Consider the following 13,240-nt stretch of genomic DNA (forward strand, 5'->3'; position numbering starts at 1 on the left):
TATTTTGTCCTGATGTGCTTAGCAACCGTATCACTGTGACCTGATTTATCACGTGCTTAAATTTAACCAATCAAAGGCTTACTTACATTCGGAGGTTGGGTGAAAGAAGTGTTTATTTACCTACTGTAAACCGGTCTTAGGTATGTCCTTTGATTTTTAGTTTATTGTTGAGATACGGATTATTTGGACTTTTCAATTGCTTGCTAACTCTCTCAGATTTTGTTCCTAAGATAGAAAATCCTATGTTAGCGGATCTTGTTTTGCCATAAACGCTAAATTAAATAACAAGTTGTGTTATACTACTTGTTTGGAAAATCCACGTGACATCGAGAATCTACAAAATTAAGTCAATTAGAACTTGGTCATAGAATTTCCGGTCTCGTCGGAAGTGACAGCAAGTTTTCTGTCAGGAGAAATAAAGTCATATTTTCTAAGTTCTTTGAAAGTTTCTTCTCAACAGCCGCGGGGCTCTATTACCATATAAAATGACCGGCATTCAGGCAACGCATCTATCATTACTATAACTTTTTTCTTTCTGAGCATAAGCTAGGACTCAAAAGAACGAAAAAAGTGGTCTCCGTTTCCGTCTATCTCCCTGTCTGTCGTCTGTGTCGATTTTTATTAGACAGATAATCTCCGAAACTACTGGATCGAAAAACGTTGACCAAAATTTGTCTATTCATCCCCACCAACAATTAACCATAGCAAATGTTTTTTTTTTTTTTAATTTTATATAATAAGGTACTTGTGGTTTATGAATCTGTATTAAGTTTTTAACTTTTTGCCGTACTCATTCAGATTAAAAAAAAAATCAAAAACTTTGAAATCATTAAACCAAATCCTGTAAAATCTTCCAAACATTATAAGGTCATCGTAAGCATTGTCAATCGTTACCCGTTTATGTTCCTCAAAAAATGTATGATGTCATCTCAAAATTGTGCCTGTTTAAAACAAAATGTTATGAATCTATTCTTGTGGTTTATGATTCATATATATCTTTAAGAATTACTCATACAGGGTGACTCAAAAAAATTAATCAAAGGTGCAATTTATTTTATTGATCAAATTAAGAACAACTCATCCTTTTTTCTCGAAAATTTGAGTATGCAGTACCGTTATTATTGGTGTTACATTGCACCTATTGAAATTGTTGTGTCCTTGAAAAAGTGTGGCTGACATGATCACAAAATTTTCTTATGAAAAACTTACTTGAAACATACGCATAGCATGCTCCTTTGCCTATACTTTTAACAGTCTGTACATATATTTGTTTTAACTAGTATGGCTTATAATAAAAAAAATTAAATTCGCAAAATTCAATTTTATAATTTTTCGAAGAATCTACAATTGTTCCCTGTATCTTCCCGGCGAGGGAAGTTTTCTCTTCGCTCGACGTCTCCTGACCCTTACAGTACGAAAAAGTAGTCTCCCGTTTCCGTCTGTCAGTCTGTCTGTCTGTCTGGTCTGTCTGGTCTGTCTGGTCTGTATCCAATTTTATTCGACACGTAATCTCCGAAACTGTTGTCAAATTTTGTGTGTATATTAGAAATATCGTGTAATTGGGCTAGTCATCCCCACCAACAATTTGATGACGTCATTTCAATGAATGTTATGTACATATACTTGGATACGAACCCAGTTTCAGTTTTTTCGCTAAACGTTCAAATTTTCGAAAAAAAGATTTGCAAGGTATAATAACGTTTTATTCTCGACACGGTTTGAGATAATGGCGATCTGCGGTACTGCGATTGTGGTTCGAGGCCGAACTTGGCCCGTCCTTTTTTTTCTTGCATTGGTATTACGCTGTGACTACTTTTCTTTTATGTTGTAACTAGAATTATCCATGTTGATGACATCATCACAAATTTTTTATTGGTCACATTAAGAACTAAGAACGAGTCATCCCATTTTCTCGAAAATGTAAAGAATATTTACATTTTCGAGAAATTTCTTAATACGTCTTTGTACGGCAGCCCGAGAGATTAAAGTCACTAGATAGATAAAGTAGCGCAATTGGACGCCATATTGTGTCCGCGCCAAATTCAAAATAAATAAATAAAAATTAACGGACTCGATACTTCCGTACAAAACGTAAATGTAGATTTTTTTCAAATAAACATTTATTTATGTTTAAGCGTTATTTGTTCAATGCACTTAAATGCCATTGATAAATATATGGGGTGAGTAAAAAATATAGATGAAAAACCTTGCAATACCAGTTTATTAACAAAATTTCGGCCGCAATAGTTTCCTTCCATCTGCTCGCTTTGCTTCGAATTGTTGTTCAGAAAAATGTAACTAAAAGTAAATAGTATTTAACATTGTGCAGTTACATATTCAAGCTTTAAACAAATTACTTCGCAAATTCTAGAGTTGTCGTTCAAATCGTCCCGGCCTATTAAATTCTCCTCTTCTAGCCCTATTACTAACACCTGCAACAATTTAAAATAGTTGAGAAAACTCAATTGAAAACTCAGTTGTAACCTACCTGTTGGAAGACGAAACAATCGGCTTTTATTTCCACACTAAGGATCACAACTTGGCATTTTAAAATAAGAGTCATAAAACACCACAAAAAAACACAAACAACTTTACAAAAACACAAACAACTTTGCAAAACAGGTGATGCGTTAAAGAGCGTTTGACAATTAACATTGACGTTTGTCGGTCGCCATATTGTGTCCGAAATACACGTTCTCTCTCTAACACATTGAAACATTCAATTGCGGTACTTTGGTTATCTAGGGACTTTACGAGAGATCGATGCGCGCTCTGGCGGACAAAATGCCAACTGTCACAAGCAGGATTAATTCTTGTGTAAGTTCATTTGGTTCATTATTCGAAGACAACAAATTACAGTAAATTCACTTCTTGTTGAGTTATTGGCCATTTATTGTGTCAAAATACGTATTTGACTCTCTTCTCTACCATAGCTGAAGAAAAACGCTCCAAGAGTAACAACTATTGCGACGTGCCGCAATGTAAAAGTTACTATTTTGGAAATATTTCTTTCCAAAGTCTAACGAAATACTGCGACAAAAGTGGATTCACGCTTTAAAAATAGGCAAAGAAGTATCTCCATTCATGACGGTGTGCAGCAAACAATTTACCTCTGAAGATTTTTTCTCTAACAGAGGTGAGTTTAATCTCTCCATAACAGTTTGCATAACCTTAATTTGTCTCTTTAAAACTTTATAGCGTGTGCTATAGACACAGATTTAAAAAAACTACAATCCCCAGTGTTAATTTACCAGAAGCAACATATCCATAACCTCAAAAGAAACAAACACAAAACGCCCAGAACCGAAACTCAAACGAAATAAAACTTATATTTTGAAACTGCACACAAACCAAAAAACAAAATGTTCCAAAACGAACAAAATAAACTTTACAAAATGATAAAAAGCACTAAACAATCAGATCCGCAACACAACCACTCAATGGGAGTTCCATTGTTTATCCCGTTTACATCATCCATGTTGGTTTTTCGCAGCGCCACCTACATTCAGTTTTCAAGCCCATGAGTTTGTACTTCTGATTTATCATTGCATTAATATTGTCTGGCTGTTGGCGATTTTATTAGACAGATAATTTCCGAAACTACTGGACTGATTGTCATAAAATTTCAGGTGTATTTTAGGAATACATATCTTGTGGATGGTAAAACCGTAACCAAAATTTGTCCCATCATCCATACCAACAGTTTAATGACGTCATCTCAAAATTTTGCAAAGTAAATCTAATTTCAATTTTATAAAATGACAAAAAAAAAACAGATTGTAGGTTTTACAATTTAAGTTAGAAACTACAAAACCAAATGCTCTGAAATCTTGCCAACATTTTAACGTTATCGTAAGCATAAACCACCATTAATTAAAATTTATCTGTTTATCTCCTCAAAAAATTTAATTACGTCATCTCAAAATTTTGCTGGTTACAGTCTAAAATTTGCAAAACATCGTGAGTCTCACTTGTAGTTTAACAATTTATTCATATTTTTTTCGATTGTTTTTTATAATGACTAATGAAAGAAGCAATATATTTTTTGATTAAATCAATTACGCCTTACCCCAATTTAGTGACATTCAGGAAATGCACCAATTTATTAGTATAACAATGTACCAATCGAAATTGATATACTTGTCCCCACTAACAATTTGATGACGTCATCTCAAAATTTCATTAAGAAAAAATGACTGATAACTTTTACCTTAGGCATCCAAATTTTTTTAAGTTTTAAGAGTCGACACACAATAATTCACTTTATTTCCAAAAAATTAATTAAATTTTTCCTTACAAAAAAATGTTTTTCTGTATAGGCACTAATTGTGAATTAAATCTTGAAAGAAAGTTAAAATTTGTATTTTTTGTGACATACTACAAGTACTTTTTAGGCAGCATCAGCATATCTACTATTTTGATGTCACCTGATTGTCGCATAAGCCCGTCATAATAACAGTATACTAAAACAAAATTTGTGACTATCGACGTCAAATCGAAATCCGTTGCAACGTAGAAATTACATTTTTTTGGTGTTCGTACATATATGTATACGTAGACCAAATTAAAAAATAAAGCGACGACAAGCGTCAATTGTTTGTCTTATTTTAACTAAAAAAGAACATTACACGTCATAAATGTGTTACTAGTTTTACGACAACCTTGCATCAGTATGTCGCTTGACATAACGTAAAAACTTAGTATTCCTCAATAATAAGATCCTATGTTTCTCCACCCCTTAGATACAGAAAGTTCAGAACAGGAAATTATGGGAACGATACATTCATCGAAGACAGGAAGTCTCGGAAGAAAACAACAATCAATGCAACGAAAGGATGCTCTTTCACGGCTCCCCTTTCATTAACGCCATAGTACAGAAGGGCTTTGATGAAAGACACGCTTACATCGGAGGAATGTTCGGCGCAGGTATCTATTTCGGGGAGCATTCTTCCAAGAGCAACCAGTACGTCTACGGAATAGGGGGCGGCACCGGATGTCCGACTCACAAAGACCGATCGTGCTATATCTGCCACAGGTAAATCTTAAAAAACCTTAAGGCAATAATTAAACAATGTCTAACCGGCGCTTTCCAGGCATCTACTGCTGTGTCGCGTCACTCTCGGAAAAATGTTTCTTCAATTCAGTGCCATGAAGATGGCCCACGCACCTCCGGGCCACCACTCCGTGGCCGGGCGGCCGTCGACTGGCGGTTTGAACTTCCCCGAGTACGTGGTGTACAGGGGCGAACAGGCCTACCCTGAATACCTAATCACGTACCAGATAGTCAAACCCGAAAATCTGCCGGTGGCTAACGATAGCACTGTTCGGTGATTCAACCAGAAAAAGTTGACTCGAGAAGCGGTCAAGGAGCTGTGGTGCACCGCCGTGTCCACCGCGCTCACTTGCCTGGTCCCGAAAGCGGCTTGTTCATGTAGAAAATCGAGGCAATGACGGACAGGAGTGCGTTTTCCTTTTTAATGTGTTCATTAATCATTGTTATGTATGATAAATAACTCCCGTATTGTGAAACAAGGGGGTGTATGTTCGCTGTGCGCTAAGGACTGAGGTATCTTCGCAAAATGTGATATATATTTTTTGAACGATTATAGTCAAGTCGAATATCGTTTTATTTATGGTGTGGTGTTTTAATCTATTTTTCGTCTTTTTTTGTACTGTAGGATGTTATTAAAACGTATAAAGCGAATCAGTGGTTTTATTACAATCCCCGATCTGATTTTTCCTTTAAAAATGGAAATAGAGAAACTACAATGAAAATAAATGAGTTTTACATCGAAATGTGCAAGCTTTACATCGAATTTTCAACTCCGGCTGAAGCCGTGATTATCGGTGGCGCTGCAGTCGTTTTCATAAAGTCAATCTCAATCTGACAGGTGGTTATCGAGGAAAAATCTTGGATTGTTTGCAACAGGTTGACAATATTTGAATACACTGAATGTCGTTATAATAGAAGTAAGTACAACACATTGTGTTACGCCAGAAATCAGTGACGATTTGCTTCCAGATGGATTATGATTATTTAATCAAATTTCTGGCTCTGGGTGATTCTGGTGTTGGTAAAACAAGTTTCTTGTATCAATACACCGATGGAATGTTCAACTCACGATTTATATCAACAGTGGGAATCGATTTCAGAGAGAAAAGACTGGTCAGTAGGTGTTTCATGTACAGTTTATCGGTTAAATAAGGTGTTTCAGTTGTATCAATCAAAAGGGAGAAATCATAGAATCCATCTACAGCTGTGGGATACAGCAGGACAAGAGAGGTATTTGCGCAGTTTTTCTTTCATAACATGATTTTTGGTTTTGACATTATGGCAGTAACACTAATGTTTTATTATTAGATTTCGTAGTTTAACAACAGCATTTTATCGAGATGCCATGGGCTTTCTTCTGTTGTTTGACCTCACTAACGAGCAATCATTTCTTGAAATTCGTAATTGGGTAGAGCAACTGCGGGTAATAATTAATGTTAACCAATCAATGTTTATTTAATTTGCAATTTGCCTCATGTACTTGGTGTTCCATATTTAAGATTTATAAAAAAAGATTAGAGAAAATACCTGAAAAAAATTGTTCTGTGCGCACTGTTTCAAGTGAAGTTGTATGATTTCCCGGATTCGTTTGGAATTTCCAACACTTTCCACAAAATGTTTCTTGTTTTTAACTGCGAAAAATGTTACAACACTGGATAACGGCACTTGTAATCACAAATATTCAAAATAATCTAAATCTGAAACGTCAACGATTGACATAACAGTTTGGAAGCCTACTATGTTTATTCCGAACTTTTTAATTGGCACTACGACGTCAAGAACAAAGTGATTATAAAACACCTTACATCAAGTTTGCTTTGAAATTTCGTGATTTGCCGCCTCATTGTGATGATTGATGAGTACTCGTCGCCTGTCACAAACGTCAGTTTAAATGATGAATTTGTTATCTATTTCAAAGAAGCGGCAAATTTGTATTAAAAATTCAGTGACAGATTTTCCAAAACTAACTTGATTTAGGATCTTCTATAATCAGTAATCTTTAAAGGGCGGATTTATGTGCAAAAATATTTGCCAAAATATGCACATTTATATGCACAAAACGTCTTCGAAATATGCACAATTTTTGCTAAATATGCACAGTTTTATGCACATCCGGCAATCCATATTTTTATACAAAGCACAAATACCCCATAAACTACACATCCAGTGTTGGATTAAGGACATGGGGGTTCACCGGGAAATTTACAAAGTAGGTATAGAGGGCCTTGTGGTATTGTATACAGGTGTTGTTTGGGTGTTATTATTACTATTATTATTTTCTGTTTTGCTGGCGACATTGGCGTTTTGAAAAAATGATGTTTTTGGAATTTTGATGACGCTACCAAGAAAAACAAAGCTAATAAAAAATTGTGGAAGGTTATTTTGATAGAACTTCCCTCGCCTTTGAAGTATGTTTATGTTTATATTTTGACCGAATTCGACAACTAGCACATCAGCGATTAAAAAAAATGAAATTTCGTTGATTTTGTGTCCTCGACGCAGAGGAAAGAACTGATTGATTAATTCATACTCAATTTTTTTTCCAAAATAAATAAATTTGAAAAAATTCGGCAAAAATGTAAGATGGGCAAATTTTGACCAACGATTTACCATGTTTCAAATAATCTTATGGTATTTCCACGATTTCATGGCAATTTAAAGAACATTTGTTCTGCAGAATTCTAAGATGACATCAATCTTTTTGGGAAGGCCTTGAACGAACAAATTTTTATTAACGATCTGTCCTATAACCTTAAAACTTTTGCAATTTTTCAGTCCATTCGCTTTTGCAATTGCAAAATTAAATTGTAAAATGCTACACAATATTGATTAGTTTTTCCTCAAAAAATTGGATGTCTAGGGTGAAAACTCGACACGGATTCATGAACCACACATGCAGCACTATGCAATCCTATAAAATTAAATAATAAATATATAATACCAAAAAAAGGGACTAAGTAAAGTAAAATGGTACGTTTCACCCCACATTTTGTTTTTTAATTTATTATAAGGTGTCTTCTCATTTTTTAAAAAACAGGACAATTTTAACGTTAAAGTGCATTTTGTAATTTTTTTGTAAAAATTATTGGCAAAAAATCAAAAAATAACCCTAAAATTGGGGCGAAATTTAAAAAAATTCACGACAAAAATTGACTTTTTTTATTTTATAAAATAACTTTTATAAGCAAGCAATAGTTCTGCCCACTCACCGCCTCTTCATTCCAGTTATTACACTTACTATTGTTCAATCATTTACCAAATCAGTCTTAACTTAACAAATACTAGCTCCGCCCACCCGCCCTTATTTTCTTAGAGGGTATGTAATTTGCCATAATCAGTTTTATCTTGGCAAATACTGACCTGACTTGACTTGAAAAATTTGAAAATTCGGGAAATTTTAAATCGAATAAATGAAAAAAGAAAAAACTACATCAGTTAAAATTGAAGAAACAAAAATGATAAAATTGAAACATTGAAAAATCGAATAATTGAAAAAATTAAGAAAATAAAAAACCGAAACGAAAAATTGAAAACTCGAAAAACTCAATACAAAAAATTCAAAATCTAAAAATTGGAAAATAAAAACTCGTGAAATTGCCAATCGAAAAATTCCAAGCAGTTTTAGAAGGTATGTCATTTGCTACGATGTCTTATTTTAGCCCCACCCACCCACCCTTTAATTTCTTAGGGTATGTAATTTACCAAAATCAGTTCTACAGGTATTAGCTCCGCCCACTTGTTCCCATTGTAACTATTTTATTTCTATTGAGTATAAGATGCGGCTTTCATTCTGACCAGATAAAATGAATCACTGAAATAGAGGCGGGGTGGGTGGGAGGAGTTAATTTTAATTTGTAGAATGGGAATGGAACATAGGCTGTTTAAAAAAGACAAAGAAGTGCTAATCTTAATTTTTTGTTATATTATTTGCTATAAGATTTATTTCTTATTTCGGGAGAACAAAATGAGAGAACGGGTGGGTGGGCGGGGCTAAGTTTTACTTTTTCCTGCAGTCTTTTATAAGCAAGCAATAGCCCCGCCTACACACCCACTCTTCATTCCAGTGACTACTCTTAATATTGTTCAGTTCATTTATTAAAGTCAGTCTTATCTTAACAAAAACTAGCCCCACCCACCCACCCTCTATTTTCTTAGAGAGTACGTAATCTGCCACAGTCAGTCTTATCCTAGCAAGTATGATAAAGTACCTTAAACTACATAAGTGAAAAAACAGGTTAAAAAAAGTTTAAATAGGTGAAAAAAAATGTGGGGTGAAAAATACCATTTTACTTTCTACTGATTTCATTTTAGAAATTTCATCTAAAACGTCCAATAAACCAATCCTTAAACCCGAGTCACTCAGATGAGAATTGGATTTGCAATAATAAACAATGCTTTTGGAGTCACCAAAAATTATATTTGGTAAATAAGTATAAAGAAAAATTGATTAAAGATTTACCATGTTTACGATAACCTTAAAACGTTTGCAAAATGTAATTTTGATTTTTTTCTTCAAATATCGGGATGTCTAAGATAAAAATTCAACAGGGGTTCATAAACCACATGTGCAGGAATATCATATTTTTTACGACCACTGGCCTTTTTCAATCTCAAGTTATGGATGAATTAGAAATATTTTGTAAAATTATTCTCCCCATTTTTACCTGCAAATATCAGTTATGAAATACTGTATGCTCAGTCGACATGTACCTAGTTAAACTTTTATGATTCAAGACAAACAACCCTTATAAATTATTCGTCACATTCGTCAAAACTAGATTATACATAAGAAAAGAAGCATACTCAAATTTCATAAGTTTGAAATTATGGACACCTTGTACAGCTTTTTTATTTTGATGCATGTTTAACAGCACTAGCTTTTTTTTTCACATATAATAAACCCTTTTCCTAACAGTCAAAACGTTACAAGATACAGAGGTTTGTTTCAATTAATTAGCCAAAATTGTTTTGTATAATTTGCGCCCTATATAAGTAATTTTGACAGATCAATTGAAACAAAGCGCCTTGTCTGTAAATATGTCTCAGTAAAATTTAAATTCCTTTAGAAAGTTTCCTAAAAACGTGAAATTGTTACTAACTAACAAAAAATTACCACTAATTTCACAAGTCTGCACAAATTTGCAAGGCGTGTGTCCACCTGCTCTAGATCATTGTGACTAACTACTATTTTCCAGTTACATGCATACTGTGAATCCCCCGACGTAGTTCTTTGTGGAAATAAAGCTGACTTAGAAGATCGCAGAGTAATAACAGAATGGCGTGCTCGCGAAATGGCGGAGAAAAACGGGTAAATTAAAAACCGACTTTACATTTACCCCACAACTCAAACCAATACACTCACTTCCAGCTTAGTATATCTCGAAACCAGCGCCGCCACTGGCCAGAACGTTTCCCGATCCGTAGAAACGCTCCTGGAAAAAGTGATGATACGAATGGAAACGGCAGTCGACAGAGCCATGCTTCCTGGACGTAGGGGACGACCAAGAGACTTAAACGACCCAGATCTGAACGCGCCGCCAGCTCACAACTGCACGTGTTAATGTGTTCTAAAGCTAACAATGTTGTTCAGTATTGTCTGTTACTCCCCAGTACTTCCATTAAGCCTATCGTTGAGTAAAATATACAGCCTATTATAATGTTAACGATGAAATTTAATTTTATGACGTGTAGCTTTTTACAGTTGTTGTATAATAAATGGGTATTTTTGAGTGCCTGTGTTCCTCAATTCCGCAATTACGGTCCTGTTGCTTTCATCGATTCGTCGAATGTTTTATCGACGAGTTGATTCGACGTAAGATTTGAGGTTATGTTGTGTTGTGTTGACATGTAGTTAGTTTTTGTTAAAGTTTTGTTGCAAAAATATGTGTTACGGTACTTTCGGACGAATATGTCACTGGGGGCCCTTAACCGCTTTAGGTAAATTAGTTTGTGTGTTTTTTTAAACTTTAGTCGAATTTTCAGGTATCATAAAACTGGTTAGTGGAATGACCATACACTGTAACGGGATGTGGTGGCCCCCTTCGCGTACATTAGGAGGTTTTCTTAACAGTCTTTTATTTATGAGCTTCTCAGGACTCACTCTGTATAATTTTTTATCATCCATGTATCATGGGCCAGGGTATTTATCACTAAATTGGAAACCAGTATGTGTTTTTTGATTCCTTTGTAGAATTTTTAAATGTACTGTTTAAGGCAAAGGAAAGTGACTCTGCTTACTTGCAATGGTGTGGTGTATGTCACGGATACAAAGCGCCACGATCTCATCATTGTCGTAAATGTAGGTCTAATTTTTAAACTTTGTCAGCACATGTATGAATTGAGTATAATTTAGGTGGTCGATGTGTGTTAAAAATGGATCATCATTGCCCCTGGATAAATAATTGTGTTGGTTGGGGAAACCATGCACATTTTACGTCATTCCTGGCTTTTGCCACACTCGGATGTTTCCATGCTGCTATAGTCCTTGGATGTTCACTGTATAGAGCTCTGAATCGCGTACATTATTTGTATTATGGCATGGGGAATGAACCAATTGTCTATTTGGGGCTGTATGGAATCATCCTGTGTGTTCTTGCTTTAGGTTTTACTATTGGTGTTGTAATTGCCGTTGGAATGCTTCTCATCTTTCAGGTAAGGATATTGAGGCTGTTGTAATGACATAGTGTTTTTCGGGTAGTAAGACAAAAATTATGTCCTAGGCCTCCTTTTCCATCAATATGAGATTTTATTAGTATTTTCTGTAACTCCAGGTCAGATTATTGTGAAATTTTTTGATTTGTGTCAAGAATGTCAAAGTTTGTTTACTTAATAACCCCACCAACGAGGTGATGACGTCATCTTAGATTATTATTTAAGTAAATCTTATTTAAAATTGACAAAAACTTCCTATTTTGAACCTTGTCTATGTAGAACTTCCCTGAACTCTGAAGCACGCCCGATGTATATCGGAGCAAATTTAAATACATATATGTCATGTCATGTCATTATCTACACATCGTTTTATGAAATCTTAAAAATGAAAAATACAATTTTCAAATACACTTTTGCTCAGATCAGGGCGATTCTTCGTAACAGGACTGGAATAGAAGACTGGATTCTGGAAAAGGCCAATTTCAGAAGGCGACACACCGATGAAGTTTTTATCTTCCCTTATGATTTAGGCCGGTGGAACAACATCTGGCAAGTGATGAATCTTAGTTGCCAGCCTGTTGGTGACGGCATCCACTGGCCTGTGACTGCCAACTGCGACCAATATACTTTGACAGTACGTTTCTCTGCGTCCTTGACCTCAACACTACGAAACTAATGTTTTTAGAGAGAACAAATAGAGCAGAAGGACGAGAAAAGACAAAGGACTAAGATGTACAAAATTATTCATCCCGCGTCAGGATCGTGGTTCCCGATAACACAGGGTCTGAGAGTTTGTTGTTGTCCTCCGTGCACAGACGAGACGCGAATTAAATTACAAATTGGTGATATGGTTTTAGTAACTAGATGGAGAAAGTTAGTAATGCTGTTGTTGTTTAAACTAATTTAAAAAAACGACGTTTTGTTAGGTATTGGCTGTTTGGAGAAAAAATGCAGGATTTGCCGCAGGACGAAGAATCCTTGCATAGGATACGAGGCTGGTTTCCTCGAAGGTGTGCGGTGGAAGTGGTTGACAGTGCTAGCAACGGCGAACAAAGTGTGAGAGAGAAAAAAATCAAATAAGTATTGTGGAACGTTATGTAAGTGACAAATGTTAGTTAATTATAAAAGAAAAATGAAAAAGACCCCTTCCCTCTGTCTAGTCACAGTAATAGGTTATAAATGTAATAAAGTAATTTTTATAAAAAAAATCAGCTTGTAGTGTGACACAAAATTCCTAACATTAATGGGAGACCCCTGCCTACTGACTAATGAGTTTAAGTTCCTACGTACGTTACAATGAACGGAAAGGAGTGGATATTTAATTTAATTTATTTTTTTTTAATTAAGCCCCTGGTAGGAAGAACAGAGGTCATGATGTCTTCTGTATATATTTATTTATTAACTGTGTCTACAAACCCGAAATTCATGACCAACGAATTTAGAAAATATAACTCCTGAACGAGGTGATGAAAGGTAAGATTAATGTATTGTCGAGTTTTTATTTTCTGACAATAGTTTTATAGCGTAAATAAAATA

General features: G+C 34.9%; 3 protein-coding genes across 4 annotated transcripts in view; all 3 read left to right on the top strand.

Moving 5' to 3' along the window:
* Positions 1-5,704, top strand: part of LOC135127058 (poly [ADP-ribose] polymerase tankyrase) — a 33,448-nt gene extending 27,744 nt beyond the window's left edge. Inside the window, exons 9-10 of one of the 2 annotated variants that reach the window (XM_064053366.1) lie at positions 4,743-5,035; positions 5,094-5,704. In XM_064053366.1, the coding sequence (XP_063909436.1) occupies positions 4,743-5,035; positions 5,094-5,331 (531 nt within the window). In that variant the 3' untranslated portion in view covers positions 5,332-5,704. Of the gene's footprint in view, positions 1-4,742; positions 5,036-5,093 lie in introns of those variants that run through there. The other variant, XM_064053367.1, reaches the window with a different exon arrangement.
* A 160-nt stretch (positions 5,705-5,864) lies between these two features.
* Positions 5,865-10,785, top strand: LOC135127060 (ras-related protein Rab-27A-like). The gene is made up of 6 exons (XM_064053369.1): positions 5,865-5,970; positions 6,023-6,166; positions 6,216-6,283; positions 6,362-6,476; positions 10,249-10,361; positions 10,422-10,785. Exons 2-6 carry the CDS (start codon positions 6,023-6,025, stop codon positions 10,612-10,614), a joined length of 633 nt encoding a protein of 210 aa, XP_063909439.1. The 5' UTR covers positions 5,865-5,970; the 3' UTR covers positions 10,615-10,785.
* A 65-nt stretch (positions 10,786-10,850) lies between these two features.
* Positions 10,851-12,837, top strand: LOC135127059 (palmitoyltransferase ZDHHC6). Its single transcript, XM_064053368.1, has 7 exons — positions 10,851-10,990; positions 11,036-11,217; positions 11,267-11,351; positions 11,406-11,704; positions 12,126-12,338; positions 12,390-12,577; positions 12,631-12,837. Exons 1-7 carry the CDS (start codon positions 10,936-10,938, stop codon positions 12,782-12,784), a joined length of 1,176 nt encoding a protein of 391 aa, XP_063909438.1. The 5' UTR covers positions 10,851-10,935; the 3' UTR covers positions 12,785-12,837.
* The last annotated feature ends 403 nt before the right edge of the window (positions 12,838-13,240 follow it).

Source organism: Zophobas morio, unplaced genomic scaffold, assembly GCF_036711695.1.
Source record: "Zophobas morio isolate AGI-343-1 ecotype UQ-CSIRO unplaced genomic scaffold, CSIRO_AGI_Zmor_V1 ptg000011l, whole genome shotgun sequence".
Classification (NCBI taxonomy): domain Eukaryota; kingdom Metazoa; phylum Arthropoda; class Insecta; order Coleoptera; family Tenebrionidae; genus Zophobas; species Zophobas morio.